This window comes from Octodon degus, unplaced genomic scaffold (assembly GCF_000260255.1).
Source record: "Octodon degus isolate 3935 unplaced genomic scaffold, OctDeg1.0 scaffold00031, whole genome shotgun sequence".
Lineage (NCBI taxonomy): Eukaryota > Metazoa > Chordata > Mammalia > Rodentia > Octodontidae > Octodon > Octodon degus.
This window is the reverse complement of record NW_004524607.1, coordinates 18112096-18135169: the sequence shown is the minus strand read 5'-3', so window position 1 is coordinate 18135169 and position 23074 is coordinate 18112096. Positions and strand designations below refer to the sequence as shown.

Below are 23074 nucleotides of genomic sequence, written 5' to 3'. Positions count from 1 at the left end.
AGAACCTGTGATTGTTGCCATATGACAAAAGGGACTTTGCTAATGTGACTACATTACAGATCCTGAGATAGGAAGATTTTCCTTGACTATTTGGGGCGGGGTTGATGGCACCACAGTGGTTCTTACCAAGATGAAGAAGGAATCAGAGCAGAAAGAGATGTCACATCCTTTGATAATGGAGGGACAGGTCACAAGCCCAGGAATATAGGCAAGCCTGCTAGAAGATAAATGGGAGCAGAAATAGAGTCCCTTTTCAGGCACTCCAGGAGGAATCAGCCTTCCTAACACCTTGACTTCAGCCCAGTGACACTGATTCTGAACTTCTGAGGCTATCTGGACAGTAGGAGATTAAGTTTATGTTGTTTTAAACCCCTATTATGGGCATCTTTATAGTAGCAAAAAGCTAATATGCTGCTAAACTGTCTTCCCAAGTGGCTGCACTGTTGTACACTTTTACATTCTTAACAAAATTTGTTACTGTCCATTAAAAAAAAAAAAAAAAAAAAAAAAGCCCTCTAGTGGTCACAAAAGGGATGCGTTGTGATTTTGACAAGTTTTCCTAACAATGAATGTACAGGCTTTCCTGGACTTGTGGGCTCTTTGTATGTCATCTTTGGAGAAATGTCTGTTTACACTCTACACCCATTTTACTGATCTAGGAATTTTTTTTTACAGTATTGGGAGAATGAACTCAGGGCCTGTACACTAAGCTAAATTCTCAACCATTTTCTAAATTTTTGAGGCAGCATCTTGCTAAGTCATTAAGTTCACTGGGCTAGGCTAGATAGAACTTGCAATCTTGTTGGGCTGGGAAGATGGAAGATGGCTCAGTAGAATAAGTGCTTCCCTGGCAAGTGCAAGGGCCTGAGTTCAATCGCTGGTTCCACAAGGAAAAAAAAAAATTGCAATCTTCCTGCCTCGTAATCCCAGAGATCTGGGATTATAGGATTGTGCCACCATGCCCAGCAAGTAATTTGTCTTACTGAGTTTTAGGAGTTCTTTCTATATTATGCATACTAGACTATTTAATGCGAAGATTTATGCCTATTTTTTCTCCTAAGAATTTTGTAACTTTAACTTTTATGTTTATAGTGTTGATCCATTTTGAGAGAATTTTCATAAATGATATGAAAATCAAATTTAGTCTTTTGCGTGCGATATCCACCTGTCCTAGCACCATTTTTTGAAAAGGCTACACAGTCTCTGTCTATTATCTGGTCTTAGCACCAGATTTTTAACAATCACCAAATGATTGTTAAGAATCATTTGAGCTGGGTGTCGTGGCATATGCCTGCAATGGGAGACTGAGGCAAAAGGATTGCCTCAAATTCCAGGTTAGCCTGGGGTACATAGCGAGATCTTGTCTCAAAAAAAAAAAAAAAAATTTAAAATTCAATTGACCACAAGGGTGAGGGTTTATTTGTGGACCCTAAAGTCTCTTTCATTGATTTTGATGTTTCTTTATGCCAGTACAACAGAGATTGATGACCCCAGCTGTGTAGTAGACTTTGAAACTGGGAATTGTGAGCCACACATCTTTGTTCTTTCTGATATTGTTTTGGCTCTTCTGCATCCTTGTATTTGCCTGTGAATTTTATTTTTACTTTTGTGGGGCAGGGTATTAGGAAGTGAACCCAGGGCCTTCACACTGAGTTACATTTCTCACCCTTTTAATTTTTTAAAATTTTGACACAGGGCCTCACTGTGTTACTAAGTTGCCCAGTCTGGGCTCAAAGTTGCAATGCTCCTGCCTGAGCCCCCCCAGTGTGCTGGGGTTCTAGACATATACCACGATACTCGCTTCTGAAATCAGCAAGTCAATTTCTTCAATAAAGGCACTTAGATTTTGAAGATGATTGCATGAATTAATAGAGAAATCTGTAGCCTACTTCCATGTCAGTAATGTTGTCTTTCAATTAATGGACATAGGATTTATTTTATTTTGTGTTCACAGCTGCAGGTTGAAACCAGGAGTGCTCTACTAAGCTATACTCCCACCCCCTTAAATTTTAGGACAGGTTCTTATTAGATTTCACAGGCTGTGCTTGCACTTGCAGTCCTCAGGCCCTGATCTCCCAGAATTCTGGGATTACAGGTGTGTGCCACCACACCCAGTTGACAATTTATTTTGGCACATCAATCTAGCCACACACTTGAACTTGTTTATTAGCTCTAAAATTTTGATGGGAATTCCCAAGTTATTAATATTATTCCTGATCTTACAGGGGTGGCTTTCAGTCTTTTATCATTAAATACAAAGATAGTTATGGGATTTCTGTGTTTTTACTACAGCGATAAAGTTCCCTTTTATTTCTAGTTCCTTGAATGTTTTTCTCACAGAAAGGTTTTGTCAAATGAACTTATTGAGATGAGTATGTGGGTTTTTCTTCCCTTTATGTTACTATGGGTCAGACATTGATTTCATATGTTGAATCACTCTTGCGATCCTGGGTTCAATCTCACGATGATCAGTATGTTAACTATATGTTCATATATCGATACGCTTAGTTTCCTAGTATCTTGTGGAGGATCTTTGCATCCGTAGTGGTAAAGGGTCTTGGTGTCTACTTTCCTCAAAACGTCTTTGGCCGGATGGTATTGCCATGGTTTGGATATCATTTGAATGTGTTCTTCCAAGGTTCATGTCTTGGAACTTTGGTCCCAGTGTGGCAGCACTGAGGTGGTGAACCTCTGTGACAGTGATGGCTGTCTCAGTTACTTTTCTCTCATTGTTGGGACAATATACCTGGCACCCAAAATTAAGAAGGAAAAGGTTTATTTAGCCCACAGTTCTGGAGGGTTCGGTCCACACTCAGCTGGCTCTAAGGCTGAGTGGCGCATGGCAGAGGGCAGTAGTTGATGAAGGTGGAAAACAGCAAAGAGCAAGGGGAGGAGCCGCGGTTGGCAACTAGCAAGCCTATCTCCCTTCTCTTCAGGCTGTCCGCCCCAGGGTGGGTGTAACACTCACACCCATAATCCCAGCATTGTATCCTGAGCTAATCACAAACCCTAGAAGCCTGACCCAATGACTGCATGAGGCTTTGCAGGGTGGGGTGAGGGGGTAGGGGGTAGGGGGTAGGGACGGGGACAACTAGACACAAACCACCACACTGGCAAATGTCTTAGAGCTTTTAGTGATACAAACAGCCTGCTGCGCCATGCGTGCGATAGGTTCACCACAGCAGCTCTTAGATGGAGGGAAGTGGGGGGTGTGGTGGGGTGATGGCGGGAGGTCATTAGGTCACTGTGGACATCAACATCAGAAAGGGTTAGGGTAGTTTTTGCTGGATGGTAGTTAGCTCTCATAAGAACAGGCTGCCCTCAAATGAAGCCCCTGTCTGTCTGCACTTGGCCCCTCCCCCACATCACCACCCTTTCTGTTCCTCTCTCATGTTGCGATACAGCCAGAGGATCCCCAGCTAGGATGTCAATGTCCTGGTGTTTAGACCTGCTAGCTGCCAGAATTCTGAGCCAAACAAACCTTTTCACTTTAGTAGGTACCCAAACTCGGATATTTTGTTATAGCAACAGGAAATGGATTAATATAGTTACCAAGGCAATACTGACCTCAAAGAATGAGTTAGAAAAGTCACCACTCTTCTGTTTCTTTAAAAGAGTTTACAGGAAATTGATGTTGTTTATCTATTTTTAGTATTTGAATAAATTTTTCTAGAAGGCATCTGGTCTTAGGCTTCTCTTTGTGGCTTTTTATTTTTATTATCACTAATTCAATCTCTTTTCTCGCTGTAAGTCTATCCAAATTTTCTATTTCTTGTCACTCTTGGCTGTTGTGCATTTCTAGGAATTTATCTTTTTGATCTAAATTATTAAATTTTGTGGCATATGTTTGTTCATATTTCCCTTATCTTATTTCTGTAAGCTCAGTAGTAATTTCTTCACTTTTAGTACTGATTTTGGTGACTTGGATCCTCTTTCTCTTTGTCTGTCTGTCAGTCTTTTTTCTCCTGCTAAACAACTTTTAATTTGATTGACTTTGCTCTATCTTCCCATTCCTTATTTTCAGTTCCCATTCTTCTTTCTTCTGCTAGCTTTGGGCTTGAGAGTTTTCTCACTAGTTTTGCAGAGAAAGAAAATTCTAGAACTCCTTAGTACTGCCCTCCTCTTCTTTGTCTTGATACCCACTAGCATACTCTCACTGCTTGGGATGAAAAGGTGCTAGGAATCTGGTGATAATAGGAATCACCTCTTTTCTATGAAGAGATGGAGGGAGGGAAGCAGAAGAGGAAGTACAAATGAATTAAGACGTGCTCTGTATGTGCACCGATTCCCCGTGATGAACAGTAATCACTATGTACTGCAAACATGTATTAGTAAAAATTTTAAGGAGGAGTTACTCATTCCTAAAGCATGGAAAGTGTCACACTGTGGCTATAAAAACTATGGAGTACTGGATGTCCTTCCCTCCTCTAATACAGGCCATTAGGGACAATAGGGTAACCTGTTTAAGCCAAACATTTTTTGCGGGTCTTTTTGAGACAAGGTCTCACGATGCAGTTCAGGCTGGCCTTGAGCTCACTTTGTAGCCTAGTCTGGTCTAGAACTAGCTACAATCCTCCTGCCTCAGTCTCCCGAGTTCTGGGATTATAGGTGTGTGACACCACACTAGGCCTTATGCCAAACTTTGAATCAAGATAGATAGTTAGATTATATGATGTGCATGCTGCCTTTTGGCAGAGATTCTTGACCTGAATGTTTCTCTCTTTCCAGGTCAGACTCACAATGGATGAAATCATCATAGGTATAAATGACTCAGATTTTGAGGTATGCTTCGAGGCCACCCGGGAAATCAGGTATGACCAAGCCAACTTCTCCTTGCAGGTTTATAGCCAGCAATGAGCTGCAGAGGCCTATTTAGTTTCTTGGCATTGGCAAAATGCCCATAACATATAGGAAAAGGCTAATCTATCCACAAGTAAGACTAGATTGCTATGCCACACCGTCCTTGAGGGCAACTTAAAAGATGCAATGTGTTGTCAGAGATGAATTGCTTAATTTACATTTGTCTCTACAGGAATTTGAGCTCATAGATAATACCTGAAGGGCAAAATGTTGCTTTATTGCTGTAAAGTGCTACAGGCTAGGCAAGGATATTAAGTAGCTCTGGCCCAGCTGTTTATCTCATCTGATAGTTAGGAATGCCAAAAACATCTAGAAAGGAGGTCCTTACCACTTCCTCTATGTGACTCTCTCCACTCTCTCTCATTGCACAGGAAAATGCTATCCCAGGAAAACAATCCTCCTCTCGAAATGGTTGCTGAGTCAGGGGTCATCCCCAGGCTGGTGGAGTTCCTGAGGGTATCCCAACACCCCTATTTGCAGTTTGAGGCAGCCTGGGCTCTGACCAACATTGCTTCGGGGACTTCAGTGCAGGTCGGAGCAGTTGTGAAGGGGGGTGCCATTCCACCCCTCCTTGAGCTCCTGTCTTTCCCCAGCACAATGGTGTGTGAACAGGCAGTGTGGGCACTCGGTAACATAGCCGGTGAGATTTTCCTCTTGATGGGTATAAAAGCAGGTGTGCAGGGTGTAGGGGAGTTCGTGGGATAGCATGCGATACTTGATATTCTGGAACCCCTCCCAGTATAAATACCTAGAAGTGCTGGGAAGGGTACAATGAGCCATTGCAAAATTTGGAGCCAAGTTCAGAGACCAAAAATTGAAACTAAAACTCAATGATGCAGCACATACTAAATCAACAGGCTGCCTAGGGACATCTGCCAATATCACAGCGCTAGAACCTGAGGGCTTCATGGCTCTGAGAACAAAAGCCAAATTTTTGGCAGTGTAAGGACAGATCCTTACATAATCCAAGACCCTAACAGTGCACACACCTCCACTGAAAGTACTAAGGGAATACACACAATTTTCCCTGAGTTTAGGACAAAAGTTCTTTCTTGAAAATGCATGCTTAAACCTCTCTGCATGATCAGGGAAAGCTCAAGTGAGAGGGTTAGTGCTGCAGAGTTAGAAGCCCCCAAATTCCTGGCTGAAACAAATCCTGATGCTCTCTGGCAAAGACTCAAACTCAACTGGGCCCCTCAGGAGTTTGACAAATTAAGATCAGCCAGATATAACAATTTCAAGTTGAGAGAAGTAGCAACTCACCATGGCTGAGTCAGCAAAACACAAATACGATGAGAACTCTAATGACTTCAGATCTTGGAATTAGCAAACCGAGTATAAAACAAGTGCTTTTCAAGATGCTCGCAGAAGTAATGCATCTATTACAGCGATGTCTCTCCTGTTGCTTGGTTCAATAAGGGAAAGGCAAGCCGGGGAAGTATAATGTGACTTCTACCTTGCTTTGATGGCTGAGGAATTCAAATGGACACTTAATGCTAGGATCTGAAGTAGGTACGCTAGCTGAAGCTGCAGACAGTCTATTGCCAGTCCCTGTTGATCCCTAGAGTTTGTCCTGAATTGTACTTGGAGGTTCCTGTCCCATGCCAGAGTCTTCTGGGAAGATAGCCTGTTTGCACTAGACCTGGTCGTCCTAAGAACCACACTTGGAAGTGCTGTCAGCATTTATAATTTCCCTCCTGGACTGAGCTGGCTGTCCCCTTCACGTGCTGACAGCATCTGTTTATAGCAGTTGTGCCTCTAGGAATGTCAATCCAACAGGCATTTTGTAGACTCCGGATCTAGTACACTGTCTCCTGTTTACTTGCTAAAACCTCAAGAATGAGTTTTAGTCTTTCATCTTTTGCATAAACTTTTTTTTTAAAGAGTCACACTTAGTTACTCTTTTTTCTGAGTGTCACATTCTGACCTATCTGCAGGTGATGGGCCAGAATTCAGAGATACTGTTATCTCCAGCAATATTATCCCTCGTCTGTCAGCCCTGGTTTCGTCACCCATATCAGTGAGTGTCTTCAAATCAGAAAAGCTAGCTAGGTAACAAGTTCTCAAGGCTGAGAAGTTGGGGGAAGTACTTCGAAACTGACTCTAGATCTTGTGGTTCCTATGATAGAGATGACTCATTTTGGTAGATAGAGGTCTAGGATAAAGTATCATTTTGTGGGAAAGATTGACCCAAATTTGTACTTATGGGCTAGTAGTGCTAATCTTTCTTCTGAGGATATTAGCAGACTTCCATTAGAATGTTTCAAGGCTTACCATCCTGCCAACAGATGACCATGAGCTCTGTTCAAGGACAAAGACAGACATAATAGCTCTCTAGTTTTGTTCCTGAGAACCAGGGTCTAGGGTTGAAGCTCAGAGTCAAAGTGGAATGCTATTTTGTAACTAATGCTACAGGACACCCCAGTTTAGGAACTTTGTGCTAGATTTGCTTTAAAAAATGAGGAGAAGCCAAGAGAATAAACGCCAAACCCTTCAAAGTGGGAGAATATTTGGAAGGTTGAACCAGAAAAGGGCTAACCAAGACCAAGGGAGTTTGCAAAGAGAGAGAGGTATGTCGTGGCAAATAGGATAAATTTCTTTGATACCATCCTGGTGGCAAAAGGAGCCTTTGTAGGGCATTAGGGCAGGAAGCAAGGTGGTCTGATCAGTCTGGCTGCCTGCAGTAGGGTTATAGCAGAGAGAGCTGGCAGGCTTGTGCACTGGGAGGCTGCTGTGCTGTGCTGGATGTAGGAGCCAATGAAGCAAAGATGCTCCCAGGCTTCAGGGTAGCTTGTGTAGATGACTTTCCTCCTAGAAAAAGAAAGATGGAGGAAAAGGGGAATCAGCTTTCATTATAAATGTTGAGCTTCATTACTAGTACTATGACTGACATGGCAGGTTGACAGCTATGCTGATCCAGATTACTGTACTGCTCATGGGTCATCCAGCTGGGCAAGGTCAACTATAGCAAGAGTCAGAAAACTTAACCCGACTAACTGCTTGTTTTGTAAATAACATGTTATAGAGCAGTCACACCTATTTGTTTATCTAGCATTTATGGTCATCACTGTTATGGGTAGTTACAACAAGAGACCATAAAGTGCACAAGACGGAAATGTTCACTGCATGACCCTTGCCAGCCACTTACCAATCTCAGACCTACGGTGGGCGGAGCGGGAAGCTGAAGACTTGCAGGCTGTAAGGTTCCAGGCAGAGCCTACCAAGACGATGAAAAAAAAGCTCATTTGAAACCAGGTCTTATGTGATTGTGCCAAGGAGATCTTTCTTGAAAGAGTGGTTGGCTCAGTACAGCTTAGAGGGACAGGAGTTTTAGACATGAGAAGCACCTATTGGATCAGGGGCCTTAGAAGGATCCATCACTGACTGTAAGGAAGTAGGGGCAGACACCAGGTGAACACGGCTTGAAGAACAAGTAGGGAGCTGGCAGTAGACTGCATAAACATACCTCCTTAAAACTAGGCATAATGGTGAATGCTTCTAATCCTGGCTCAGAGGGAGGCTGAGGCAAAGACACTGCAAATTCAAGATGTGCCTGTGCAATTTTTCTCTAGATCAATGATGGCAGGCCTTTCGGAGCTTTCAGTGATAACACACAGCGCACTGTGGCACATGTGCCATAGATTTACCACCACAGTTCTAGATGATAGAGATAAGTGGATGGATAGATCTTATAGATAACGTAGGCAGACTGATCAAATGAACCAACAAATGAACTAGGGATGTAGCTCAATGGTACAGCATCTATGGGTTTAATCCCCAGTACTGCCGAGAGTGGGGGAGAGAATGAAGTGGAGAGGCAGAGACAGAGACATACATAGAGAGAGGTGGAGGGAAGGGAGGGAACCCTGAGAAAGATCTAAAGAACAGGAACAGAACTAGGGTGGTAGCTGGAGAGGTGCCAAGGGATGGTGGGAGGAGCGGGCTGAAGGTCGCAGAGTGAGTTTCTATACTTGCGGGAGAGATCAGGGGAGACATAATTTTAGGGGCAAAGTCTCTAAGGGCATAAAGTGATGGGACCTAGAGGCAGAGTAGGGAGGTTGATTTTTAAATAGAATATAAGAAATACGATTAAGACATGTTGACAGTTATAGGCTGGCCAAAAGACCAAGTTACTCCCACTTGATCTTTTTGTTAATGAGAAAATGAAATCAGGACTTCAATCGAGTAGAACAGGAAAAGACATTTTGAAAAATAAGAAAACCTCCATCTAATATTTGAATATGAAATTTAAAACTCATTCTTTGTTCCCAATACACATTGCTACCTAGAACAAGTTTCTATCTGAAACTCAAAAATTTTGGTTCATAGGCTGGTGAGATAGCTCAGCCATCTAAAATGCCTGCTTAGGCAAGCTTAGGTAGGTGCAGGGGACTGTGGTTCAATCCTGGGCACCACATGCCATGCCAGCCCCACTTTCAGGGTGGGCTGAGCTGGCACTCCCCCCAAAAAATTCTTTTGGTTCATGCTGATCAATAATATTGGTCAGGGATGGGAGGAGCAAACTACATGCATCTTTCCACCGGATGCTGGAAGCAATCTCCTCTTTTCAGATCACATTTCTACGGAACATCACATGGACCCTGTCCAACTTGTGCCGATACAGGAACCCACCCCCTCCTGAGAATGCAGTGAAGCAAATGCTGCCCATCCTTTCCCACCTCCTACAGCATGAGGATGACGAAATTCTCTCGGACACCTGCTGGGCCCTGTCCTACCTCACTGAAGGCTGCACTAAGCACACTGCCCTAGTGATTAAAACAGGGGTCCTGCCCAGGCTGGTAGAGCTCATGACCAGCTCAGAACTCAGTGTCGTGGTAAATATCAATGTGGGTCCTTTCCGTCTCTGTAGGGGTCTTCAGATTAGAATCTATGTGTCAGATTCACTTTACTAGGTTCTGTCTCTGTGGCTGTAGGACTTCATAGTTGGCTTTAATCTTTTTTTTTTTTTTTTTTTTTTTGAGACAAGGTCTTGCTATGTATGTATCCAGGATTGCCTTGAACTCACAGCAATCCTCTTGCCTCAGCCTCCTGAGCACAGGGATTGCAGGTGTGCGTCATCACACCTGGCTCTAATCCTTCATCTGGAACAATTTGTCACCTGTGTTCCCCGGTCTTTGCCATTTTTGCCCAAGGATTCAAATCTGTTTTGGTCAAAACTCTTGAGTGTTAAATAACTTAATCTGATAACCAAAAAGAAAAAAGTATCAAGTGAAAATATTTTATAATCCTGCCACCTAGGGAGTTACTCTTGATCTTTTCCTTTTAGTGGTCTATGCATTTGAACTTAAGTTAGATAATACAATGCATGTTACATGTATGTTTTTTGTGTGTATGTGTCCTCATTGTAGCATTTGAATTTTTTACACAATATGAACATTGCCTCTTACCCTCTCTTTAATTTGTTCTTGGATTACCTAGATACAAGCAAAAAAGGAAGTAAAACCATTTTTGGGGGGTGGGGGAGGAATAGAACTCAGGACCTTGTGCATGCCAGGCAGGTGCTGTACCACTGAGCTATATCCCTGTCCTGGTAAAAACATTATTAAGCAAGTAAAATCATCAAAGATTTTGCTAGGTTACTAAACATACCAACTATATAGTGTACTCTCATATTGTTCCATCTCTCACTTGAATGGCAGGCATGTATCCTAGAAGCCTGGGAAAACTTTAGAACTCTTGGTGGGCTTTTCCAAGGGCCACTACTACAGTACAGAGAAATCCAAATAAATCCATGCTCAGTTCTCCCAGGATAGTTTTTATCTTAAGCTCTACCATGGACCCAACCTGGTGACCTTCAGAGTTATTGTGAGATATTTGTGAGTGTACCAAGAAATGCCATTTGGACCTTATTAAATTCCAATGAAATATACAACAGAAACTTGATACTGGTGATAAATATATATTCTGTAGAAGTTATGAGGTGATAGACACTGCAACTTAGTTTTTTACCCTGTTGAAAGCATGTAATAAGGACAGAAGCATTTATTTTTGTTGTGAGGCAGAGTGTCACAATGTAGTCCACACTGGCCTCACACTTGCAATTCTCCTGCCTCAGCCTCCCAAGTGCTGGGGTGACAGGCCAGTACCATCACAGCCAGCTTACTCCATGACGCAGCTGTGCCTTGTCCTCTGTGTTACCTGAACCAGAACTTTCGGGAAGCAGGCAGGTACCTTGATACAATGTGAGAACTCCCATGAATGTGTTGGCTCAATAAAGACCATAGATAAAATATTACGGTTCACATGGTTCTAGAAAACCAACAGCATGGCACAACCAATGATTAGAAGGGCACAGAAATAGACGTGATTTTCTGCTTTAACTGCAATAGATTTGCGATGCTGAGTTAGACTTCTAACCTTGTACTTCCAGACCCCTTCTCTCCGCACTATGGGGAACATTGTCTCCGGGACAGATGACCAAACCCAGATGGCCATCAATGCAGGCATGCTGAAGGTGATGGCCAAGCTCCTGCAACACCCAAGGTCCTCTGTCCAGCAGGAAGCAACCTGGACCCTGAGCAACGTGGCTGCTGGGTCCCGCTGTCAAATCCAGGAGCTGATCACTCATGATTTGCTGCCTTCTTTGGTAACTCTGCTAAGACATGTAAGTGGGACACTCTGGAACCAACAAAAGGCTACCTTCCTATGGCCCTGAATTCCCTCAGGAATTTAGACATAGGTAAGAATCAAATCAATCAACATCACAAGAAAGCTCTGAAACCTTAGGTTCTGGGCTCTGTCTAGGAGCAGAAAGAGACCCATTATTTTCAAAAACTCACTGAGCAAGTATTGTTCATTGGAAAGGTGATCTTACAGCTCAAACATCTGGAAAAATCTGCAGCTGGTAAATATTCGCTTATCTCTATGGGATGGCCAAAGAATGTATGGTCTACTCTCTACCTACCAAAGGAGGAAGGAGATTTGGTTTTGTTTTCATAAGAAAAACTTACCAGGCCACCATGATGTTATACAATGAACAGGAAAGTGACCTTTTCAGAGCACAAATGAAATTGATTAAAGTGGTAATCTCAATGAAAAATTCAAATGTGACAGTAAAATAGAAGTTCCTTCCTCCTCCCGATACTTCCTTTCTGCAGGAGTAATTACTGTCAGCAGTATTTCCTTTCACCACCTTTCAATGAAAGGACTACCACGAAGCCACCTGTGGTTATGGATGGTCACCTTGCCCTGAGAATGAGAGGCAGGTGGTGTGCCCTGAGGAGGAGAGGTTGCTGGCTTCTCTGTTCTGAGGTTGAAGGACAGAATTCCAGGTGCGGGTCAGGTAGCAAAAGCAGCGCAGGTGTGCAGCCCAAGTTGTGGCATGTTCCACTCACTCCAGCACTTCCTAGCCTACATTCTACTGTCTTTACTTGTTTAATAAGCAATATCCAGTTATAAATCAAGTAGTCCTCATTCTTCAAACCACGTCTTTTGAACTAGAACTTGATAGGGACCATAAATTATTTGTTTTTATCTGTTCTACCCTGAGGCCAATTTTCCCCAACCATAAAATAAACCTTTTTGTACAGGAATAGAAGGAGCCGTGATAAACTATATCCAAGTCTCTGGGCCAAGTGCTTTTTGTACATGTAAAGGATTCATTGAACAATATTTCAGGGATCCCTCTCTGTTATTTCTGGCCTGATGTGATCAGTCTCCTAGATCACATCTATGCCCTGCTATATGATTTATCTGAAGTTGTACTGTATCAAAAAGATTGGAAATATAGATATAGACCACTATTTTCTAGAATCCAAGGCTTATAGATTATCTAGGTTGGTTTATGTTGGTTATATTTTCCCCATAGGTTGACGTAGGGAAAGGAGTCTACTTGATCTTAGGACCTCCCTGGAAGACCCTACTGGTTGCTGGGATGGTTTCATGGCTTCTCAGATGCTGCCTTGCCGTCTGGAAGGCAAGCAGATAAGACCGCCTGCAGAGATTTCCTGTAGAACGCTGGTTGTCCCCAGCCTACCTCAAAAGTGAATCAAGTGAGCACACTGTTAGGTGCTTCAGGATCTGTAGCAAATGGACACACTATGTCTCTGCAGGGGCAATATAAAGTTCAGGAAGAAGTTGTCTGGATGTTGTCTAACTTCACATTGGAGGCCTCGGCAGACCAGCTCTTCCAGCTCGTTCACGTGGGATTCCTGGGGCCACTGTTGAATCTGCTCTCTTTTCCAGATGAGAGGATGTCCCTTACCATCCTCGATATCGTCTCTTCTATCCTCCAAGTGAGCTGTTGTCATTATGTGGGTTTGTAAACAGCAGTCTCTAGTTTAAGACATTTAATTCGGTTCTTGAAACACAAGTAGGATTCTGTTTCCTATCTGCTCACCGCCCCCTCTCGTCCTCAAGTCCTGTGGGCAACACGAAAAGAAACATCTCACAGAAGGACTGCCGCCTTCATTTTTGCAAGTGCACTCTTGGTGTCAGGCGCCTCTCCGCAGGCTTGGAGTAGCCTAGCACGAAGTTCTTGTTCTAGTGGAGCTTATGTGTTATTGGGGTGGGGGACAGACACTTGATGGAGGAAGTGCTGCATAGAGTAAATCAGATAAAAAGTAGTCACTCACCATGTATGGTGTTGCACACATATGACCCCCGCGTTCTGGGAGGCTGAGACAGGAGGATCACAAATGTGAGCCCAGCCTGGGTAACTTAGTCACTTAGTGAGCACCCGTCTTAAAAGAAAAAATACAATTCATGTCCTTGCAAGCAGCCCTCCTGCCCACCCTTCATATGTCTCTGCTGTACTGAGGTGTATTTTACATTTAAGGAAGAAAAAATAAATAAAAAGGGCCGGGAGTATAACAAAGGCCCTGGATTTGATCTCCAATATTGAAGAAGAAGAAAAAGAAGTCACCAATCACTCAGGAGGATGGGGATTAGACATGTCAGTGTACATGCGATAGTCCAAACAAAAAAACACGAACATTCTCTAAAGAGGAAGACTTGAATAGAGATCTGAAAGAGTCTCTCTCCTTTCTTTTTCTTTTATGGTGGAGGTGCTGGTATTAAGGAATGAATTGAGGGTCCTTATACTGAGCTACATTCCCAGCTTTCTTCTTCTCTGTTTTGTTTTAAATTTTAGAACCAGGTCTCACTCAGCTCCTAAATTGTCAAGTTGCCCAGACAGGGCTGGAACTTGAGATCCTCCTGCCCCAGCCTCCCAGAGCTTGGATTTCAGGTGTGTGCCACCACGCCAGCTGGGAGAATGAGTCTGTGGCTATCTAGAGAAGAACACTCTAGCAAAAGGACTAGCCAAAGGGGAGGGTGTGGCTGGAGCAAAGTGGTGGAAAGTGAGGGAAGATCAGGCCTAGGACAAGCAGAGGCCCGGTCCCAGAGGATCTGTGAGGATGCTAACTTCTACTAAATAAGGCAGAGGAACCTGTAGAGGGGCTAAGGAGGACAAGAGGCAGTGAGCCCCTGGCCCTTCTAAACAGTGTATGTGGAGAAGGCTAAAACACAGGAGATCTGTAAAGGGGCAGTGAGAAGTTAGCATGGGTTAATCTTGAGGGGGTCACGAGAAAGTTCCGACTCCATTCAACTCTGTGACTGAAGAAAAGTACTGCAAAGCAATGAACTAGAATTCTAGAAAAGTCCTAGTTCTGAAATAAAAGTTAAACTAATATTCAGATACTATTTCTGAGAGGTCTATATTGCTGTATAGGAAACTGTCTCTTAGTGACTTGAAGCAAACATCTATCTCCATTTCTGGGACCAGAAGTCTCAAGTGTGTTCAGCTGGGTGCTGCTGACTTGGCAGCTTCCACAGGGTTGACAGCTCACCCCTGCCACGTGGAGCTCTCCAAGGATTGCCTAAGCATCCACACATCATGGCAGCTAGTTTCCTCCACCAGAACAAACCACCTGAGGAAAGTTCCAACATCTTTTATGACCTGGCTTTGGAGGTCAGAGTGTCATTTGTAGTAGTAGCCTATTGCTTACAGGGTCAGCCTTATTTCATCTAAGGGGAAGCTATCCCAGGGCATGGATACCAGGAGTCAGCAATCGTCAGGAGCCATCTTGGAGGCTGGCTGTGTTCATTTGATTAAGCTCCTTTACATGTGGTGAAGCCATTTGAAAAGCTTCAAAGTAACACCAGGGAAATCCTTTTAAAAGTCTACTTTGAACATCCTTTTCATGTAACCATCTTGGAAAGAACAGACCTGATTTGAAACGGAGCCCAATTACAGCCCAAGACTGAGCAAACGGCAGGGATAAAAGATGGAGATTCAGCAACTAGCAGACAGGGCTAGACATGACAGTTTGCAAAAACCTCAGTCTGGGCTATAGAAATGTAATTTCATCTGCTTCTTTTGAATTAGAGATGGGAATTTTTTGTTTCAGGAAATCGCATTGGATGACCCAGCGAAGCCCCTGTATCAGTGATGGCAAACCTTTCAGAGCTTTCAATGATACGAATGGCTTGCTGTGGCATGTGTGCCGTGGGTCCCCCACTACTGCTTGGTGGCTGGAGGAGGAAGATCAAGGTGCTGCTGCGGAAAGCTCCCAGTGGACAGCAGAGTGCCACTGAAGTTTTGTAAAACAACTTCTGGGTCACTTGCTGTTCTGTGAAGATTCAGAACCCTCTCTCAGGGTTCCTATTGCTCTGGCTTACCCCTGAATTCCTAGTTTTGGTGTCTGAGGCTGACCACTTTACTCCTTGGTTCCTGCCTGGGTTTCTTTACTCTTAAATCAGTGACTTATTTTGAAAAACAGATCGGACCAGAAGATATAAAGGCTGGACATGCTGCTCAAACTTTCACCATTGATTCAAGCCAAACAATGTGGCTTAGATCACACTGAACTCAATCTAGAGGACTTTTGTTACTGCACACAAAGTACCAAAGCCCTCCAGGACATGACGCCATAGTTCTTTCTTTCTCTCTCCCCATGTCTGCTAAACATGCGGTTTTAGCTGAGCTACTCTCTATTGTAATCTACCACACTTCTTCAGGGCTTCACTCTCAGTGTCCCTTCTCTTGGGAAAGTTGCTATCCTGCTTCCTCGAGTCCCATTCACTAAGGGTCTGTGAGAACTTCAAGCCTGCTCTCTGCATCTTCTGTAAGCTCTGATAGTTTACTGCACGGCATTTTTAAACTATACTACAGCAATAATTAACTTGTTGCTCCAATAGTTATTGAGTTATGGAAAGACTTTCTCTAAGTTACACATGCACCTCCAGCTTTGGGTGCCTTACCCATAGAAAACAGACAAACATTTGAGTGACTAAATGACCTCCAATAATTAAGCCAGTGACCTATTGGATTAAATCCACTCAGCTTGTTTGTTCCAAGACTCTATTCTTTGCCATGTTGTGGCTTATGTGACTAAGGGTCTCCTGACTTACAAGATTTTTCAGGGAGTTCAGGACAGAATGCCTGCATTTATATAATGTTACTCAAACATTCTGAACTATATTTAAAACAACTCCCATTAAACAGAGGGAGTAATCTACTAAATAGCAATAGAGACATGGATATTGGTAGTTAGTAATATATTCAGAAAAAAAAATCCTTTATGAGCTAGTAGCCCAGAAATATTGTCTTGTGTAGTAAAATAGACATGCATTTTCATATAAATATTTTTGTTTTATAAAAATGCCCCTGCTGCCCTAGGCGCCTTGGGTCTGATCTCGCCAGGGGCTGCTCCCGTGAAGGCTGCTCAGAGTCTCACCATCTCTCTCTTGGTTCCCAGGCTGCCCAGAAACAGAGTGATAGGGAAAGCTTGTGTCTCCTGATAGAAGAACTCGGTGGGGTTGACAGACTCAAGGCTTTACAGCTGCACAACAGCTGGGACATCTCCTGGGCTGCGGAGGACCTCCTTGAGGAGTACTTCAGTGAGGTGAGTGATTTCCCAGTGAGAAGCCATGCCTGTGCATCCCAGGGGGCCACCTCTGCAGGTGACTCCCGCCCCCTCCCCGCATGCCACCACCAGGACCCTGCTCTGAATTTAGATGTGTGTCTTCCCACTCCCTGCTAAAGGGGCAGCCTGAGTGGACAAGCAGACTGGTCTCCTGGGAGCATGGCCTGTGACTCTGACTTAAGTCGTGTTTTATGTGCCTCCCTTTGGGGATGTTGGGAGGGAGAGGGTATGACATTAAAGTGATTTTCTTCCCAGGATTGCACACAAGGAAGGCAGGCCCCGCTTTTGAAAAACCAATTGGCCACTTTCTGCATTTTCTTTTTTCCCAGAATAGTTTTTGGAGATAAATTCTATAGAGGTTGCTTGGGTGTTCTGAAGGAACAGGGAAACATGATCAGATCACATTATGTATTCTTAAAAATAAGTCTAAAGTTTTCCTTTTTAGCCCCTAGCATACCTGCGCACGCGCACGTGTGTGTGTGTGTGTGTGTGTTGCACACACACATGTGCGGGAGGGGCAGGGAAGGGGAGAGAGAGAGAGAGAGAGAGGAAGGGAGAGGGAGAGAGAGAACAGTGTGTGTTACTGGGATTGAACTCAGAGCCTTTACACTGAGCTGCATGCCTCGCTCTTTATTTTTTGGTTTGAGACAAAGAGCTCATTAAGTTACCCAGGTGTTCCTGAAACTTGTGATCCTTTTGCCTCAGCCTCCCAGAATTCTGGGATTATAGGGATGAGGCACCACACCTGGTGTGTGCTTTACTGATACTAAGTACATGCACACCTGCAACTACCGCCACCATCCATCCACCTCCAGAACATTTTCATCTTCCCAGGCCGAAACGCCATACTCATTAAACACTCATTCTCCTGTGGATCACCCTGTCTGTCTGCCTGTCTGCCTGTCTGCCTGCCTGCCTGCCTGCCTGTCTCCCTGATAAAGGGTCTCACTACGCAGTTCAGACCCTAGTGATCCTCCTGTTTTCTGCCTCCCTAGTGCTGGGATTACAGGTGTGCTCCACCATGCCCAATTTCAGGGCCAGCACAGATATGGTACTGGGAATGGAACCCAGGTCCTTGCTCTTGCCAGGCAGGCACTGAGGCTGCTGAGCTATCTCCCAGCCTGGTGGTCACAATTCTATGTTCTGTTTCTATGGGTTTGAGTTTTCTCAGGACCTCATAGCAAAATTGCACAATACTTGTCCTTTTGTGGCTTATTTTCCTTTAGCTTAATGTTTGTAAGGTCCACCCATGTTATGGCATGTATCAGAATTTTTATCTTTTTTTAGTGAAGGATAATATTTCACTCTATGTATATATCATATTTTGTCTATAATTTATCCATCAATGAACCTTTGTGTTTCTAACATTTGGCTATTAATAATGCTGCTAATATTTATTCACTCATTAATGACCATGAGTGAACCAAGACCTGTTAGAGGCCTTGCTTTCAATTCTTTCAAATATGCATAGTGCCTCAGTTCATAAACTTAATTTGTTTTCTGATTTTGCAAGAGGTGGACACATTTGTATTTGTGTGGAAAGATTTCTGTGGTTGAGTTTGTCACCTGATGCAGTGTTTGGAAATAAAAACAAAATTTTGCAAGACACTTCTTTCTGAGAAAAAAATTGTTTGCAAACAAAAGCATTTATGAACTGAGGTACCACTGTATGTCTGTCTGTACATTCTTTCAAACATAATTCTATGTATCTCATTTCTCTCTGTTTCTTTCGATCTGTCTAGAAGTAGAATTGCAGTATTATATGGTAATTCTATTAATGACTGTTGGAGAACTGCCATTCTATTTTCCATAGAGCGTGTACCACCATTCACCATTATACAGCTTCCTCAATTCTCTACACCCTTGCCAACACTTGTTATTTTCTGATTTGTATGATAATAGCCATCTTAATGGATATGAAATAGTATCTTGTGATTTTGATTGGCATTTATATTAGATATGTGTTCCTCCATTTTCTGTTGCTATAACAAATTTCCCAAAGCTGAGTATTTACCAAGAAAAGAGATTTGTATAGCTCACAGTTTTAGAGGCTGAAGGTCCAAGATTTGGCAGCCCCATCTGTTTGGTGACTGCTCCCTTGGCTATAACAAAACATGGATAACAAGAAGGCGAGAAGGCGCATGGTGAAACTGGAAGCAATAGGGATTCAGGGACCAGATTTTGTCTTTTTATAGCAATTCACTGCAATGGAAACTAACTAGGGTCCCTCAAGAACATTAATCTCTTTGTAGTGTGAAGCCACCAGTGACCCAACCACCTTGCACTAGGTCCTCCTTTATAAACAAGAAAAGATTCCATTCCTTAGGCACCACCATACTGGGGATGAGAATTATAGCACATGAGCCTTTGGGAAGAGTAGGACACACACAAACTAAATCCCAACCCTAGTAAATGTTTTCATGTGCAGAAGACAAGGTCAGATTCTTAATTGGCCAGGTAAACTTAGAACTAAGAGTTTATGAGTGATGTTTCAGTTTGGTGTCAAACTGGAATCATCCACAAAACTGTAATCGCATGATATAATCAATATAACCAGGTGGGTAGTGGTTGTAAACTAGAGGTGGCTAATCTTGATTTAAGCCTGAGAGAATGCTCCAGAGCAAAGAAGACCGAGTGCAGTCATGAGCATCTTCTGGGTTAATGGTTTCTATGGAAACCTCATAAATAGGAGATGGAGCCCATGAAGACTATTCGGTCCCTGGGTTCATGCGTAAGCTCTAGGTTAAAGACATCTGATCCATAATTAAGAGCTAACCCAACTAGACTTATATTCACTGTAAGGATAGTGGTCTGTGTGTAAAACTACATTTAAACATAAGCCAGTAACAAAAGGGCAAATGTTGTACAATTCTGTGTTGTGAGGTCCTTAGAACAATCAAATTCAGAGCCAAGATAGAATGAGTAGAGGTTTAGAGTAGAGAGGGTAAAGGACAGTTAGTGTTTAATAGAGACAGAGCTTTAGTTTTGCAAGATGAAAAGGTTCTGGAGATGGATGATACTGATAACTGAATAAGCATATGAATGTTCTTAATGTCGCTAAACTGTCTGCTTAAAAAGTGAAGATGGTTATTATTTTACCACACACACAACTGCATATAAGGTCCATCCTGGGGAATATTTCAGCACTCTGCTCCCTCAACCTCTCTGAAGGGACTCAAGTCCCAGTTAGAATAAATTTGAGTTTACATTGGATTTTATAGAGTCAAATGTGCAGTAGTGACATACTGGGGACCGGAAGCTGTAACCATGTCTGTTCTTCCCTGAAGAGAGAAGATACACAGCCTCAACTCAAAGCCAAGATTGTGAACGAAGGAATTTCTTCACAGAAAACAGCGGATGCTCCATAACTTTTAAACCTATAATCCAGTGATATGTCCTTTGAGAAGCAGCCTTCCTATTTCTTAGTATATTATACATGTAAGGTTTTTAACTTAATAAAATGTTGAGCAATTTCACTTCTTGTTGTGCTTCGGATCCTTAATGTCCCCCAGAGGCCCAGATGCTAAGTAGAGGCTTGGTTGTTAGTTGTTAGCCTGTGGCACCACTGAGGGAAAGTGAGACCTATGGGAGGTGGAAGGAAGTTAGGTAATTGGGGTTATGCCCATGAAGGGGATTGGAACTATGGCATTTGCTTTTCTTTTCCTTTGCTTCCAAGCCACCATGAAGTCAACAGTTTTCATCTGCAAAGCCCTCTTGCTATGATGTCCTGTTTTAGGACAGGCCCCAAAGCAGCAGGCCCAAGAAACCATGGACTGAAACTTCTGAAAACGAGCCAGAATAAATCTTTCCTCCTCCTAAACTATCTCAGGCACTTGTCATACTGATTGATAGGAAGCTAAGTAACACAACTCTCTCTTAGAAGTTCAGTTAAACCCCTTATGTCTTAAAGCCATGTGGCATTCACTTCTTGAGAACCTTTGGCAGACTACCTCGAAGGATCTAAAAGCAACAACTTCAACATCAAATGGTCAATGTCTATAATCATCTGCACACGCTTAGACTTGCAAATACAGTATCTCAGTGCCCCAGGGATAGTGTGATGGCTTAGCTTTCTTTTCTCTGGCAAGTAGTATCTTGACACAGTGACAAGTTCTAGGATGATGATCCTCCCTAGAAGCTCAAAATCCTTCCAAAAAGCTTTGAGAGTGATGTTTTTAATGTAATTATCAGAAGTTTAGGGCAGTGGTTTTCTCAAATTTGCGGTTCATCCTTAGCCTTGGGGGAGTATGTTGTAAAGAATAGCTCTCCAGTCTGAGTGGAGCCTAAAAAACCTACATCCATCTTTCTTTCTTTTCTTTTCTTTTCTTTTTTGAGACAGGGCTTTAGTAAGTTGCTCAGGTTGGGCTCTAATTTATGATCCTCCTGTGTCAACTTCTTAGGGTTCTGGGATTACAGGCAGGCACCATTGCACTCAGTTCAGAACTTACATCGAAATGTTCCCTGGTGGTGCTGACACTGCAGGCCCCATGCTGTTCTACTGGCTCGTAGTACAGCCTTGCCTAGCACGTGAGAGGCTATGGGTTTGCTACTTTCCCTACCTGCCTCAAAAGTTATTAAAGCTGAGACCCATTCCTAGCCCAGGCCTGGTGAGTGAGTGGGAGAGCTTCTGGCTACCCTGCGCCAGTGGGACCTACTTGTCCCAGGCCAGGTGCAGCATGGGTGAGACCCTCTTCCACCCCCTTGGGACACCCCCCACCACTGTGCAGCACCTCCCCTACCCCACCTGCCCAGTAGGGATTTCTGCCACATTCGGGGAACCCCCAGATCCAGTCCTAGCCCAGGCCCAGTGAGTGTGTGGGAGAGCTTCTGGCTACCCTGTCCTGGCATGACCTACTGGTCCCAGCCCAGGCGCAGCGTGGGTGACACTCTCACCCTCTTGGGATGCCCCCATCACTCCGTTGTACCTCCCCACACCAAGCCCATAGAATAGGAATTTGTGTCGCGTTCTGGGAACCCCCAGATCCAGTCCTAGTCCAGGCCTGGTGAGTGTGTAGGAGTGCTGCCTCTCCCCCCTATTCCACCTTGTCCCCTCCAGACTCAACTCAGGCCTGGCATACAGGCCTGGGGTGAAACCCTTCAGCTGAAATCCCTGCAGAGAGTGTAGGGGAAAGAACCACCGAGCTAGTCCAGGAACAGAACATCTTGCCAGAGGGGCACAACAGGTTCAACCTCAAGGGCAGCAGCAGGAAGGAACTGAGCACAGCAGCCAGACCCAAGCCAGGCACAGCTGCATAAATCCAAATTTTGTAGATCTACACCTGAACTTCAGTAGGTGCTAAGGCAACAAAGATCTATAACAAAGATCAGAAGACAGTGCTACACAAAATGACAACGAGAAGGAGCAAAATGCAATCTCAGAACCCAAGCCCACCTATAATAAGTGCAGAGGACACTAACACAGAACAAAATGGAAATCATACAGCTGAAAGCAATGAATCAACGGCTTCTGAAATAAAGAAACAGCTGCAGAAAGGTATAGAGGAACTCAGATTGGAAATGAAAAAGCAAATGCCTGAATTAATAACATCTGCAGTAAAGAATCAAATGTAGAAACATGGAGGAAACCCAATGCCCACCCAGAACAAGTGCAGAGGACACTAGCTCAGCTCAGATGTATGAATTAATAGCGTCAATAGTAAACAAGCAACAGCAGAAAGTCATAGAGGAACTCAGAGCGGAATTCCTTTCTACTAGCTCAGCTCAAATGTACAAATTAATAGCATCAATAGTAAATAAGCAACAGCAGAAAGTTATAGAGGAACTCAGAGTGCAATTCTTTTCTGAAATAAAAAAAGAATTCTCAGAGCTCATAGCATCTGAAGTAAAGAAGCAACTACAGAAATATAGGGAGGAAACCCAATCTGAAAAAAACAGTGCAGTAAAAGAATTTATAACTGCTTCTAAAGAAGACATTGATTAAAAAAAAATAGAGGAGATTAGAAAAATGACGGATTCCTTAAATGAGCAATACAGGAAGAAAATAGATCGCATGAAGCAGAGTCAAAGAGATACAGAGGAAATTAAAATTTCAATCACAAGCTTGCAAAACCGTTTAAGTGAAAGTGAAGACAGAGTTTCACATCTTGCAGACACTGGTGCAGCTAGTGAAAAGTTAAGAAAGGATCTCTTAAAAACAACTAGGATGGGGGCTGGTGAGATGGCTCAGTGGTCTAAAGCACCTACTTACAACAAGCTTAGCAAAGCACAGGGACCATGGTTCAATCCCCCAGCACCACATGCCAGCCAGCCCCCGCCCCCTGGTGGGCTGAGCTGGACACACACACACACACACACACACACACACA

General features: G+C 43.4%; 1 protein-coding gene across 1 annotated transcript in view; it reads left to right on the top strand.

Moving 5' to 3' along the window:
* The window catches only part of Kpna7 (karyopherin subunit alpha 7), a 36913-nt gene that overhangs the window by 4527 nt on the left and 9312 nt on the right, over positions 1 to 23074 (top strand). Inside the window, exons 4-10 of the mRNA XM_012514392.1 lie at positions 4729 to 4811; positions 5232 to 5500; positions 6798 to 6880; positions 9432 to 9695; positions 11252 to 11485; positions 12933 to 13115; positions 16581 to 16727. Of these exons, the coding sequence (XP_012369846.1) occupies positions 4729 to 4811; positions 5232 to 5500; positions 6798 to 6880; positions 9432 to 9695; positions 11252 to 11485; positions 12933 to 13115; positions 16581 to 16727 (1263 nt within the window). The remainder of the gene's footprint in view (positions 1 to 4728; positions 4812 to 5231; positions 5501 to 6797; positions 6881 to 9431; positions 9696 to 11251; positions 11486 to 12932; positions 13116 to 16580; positions 16728 to 23074) is intronic.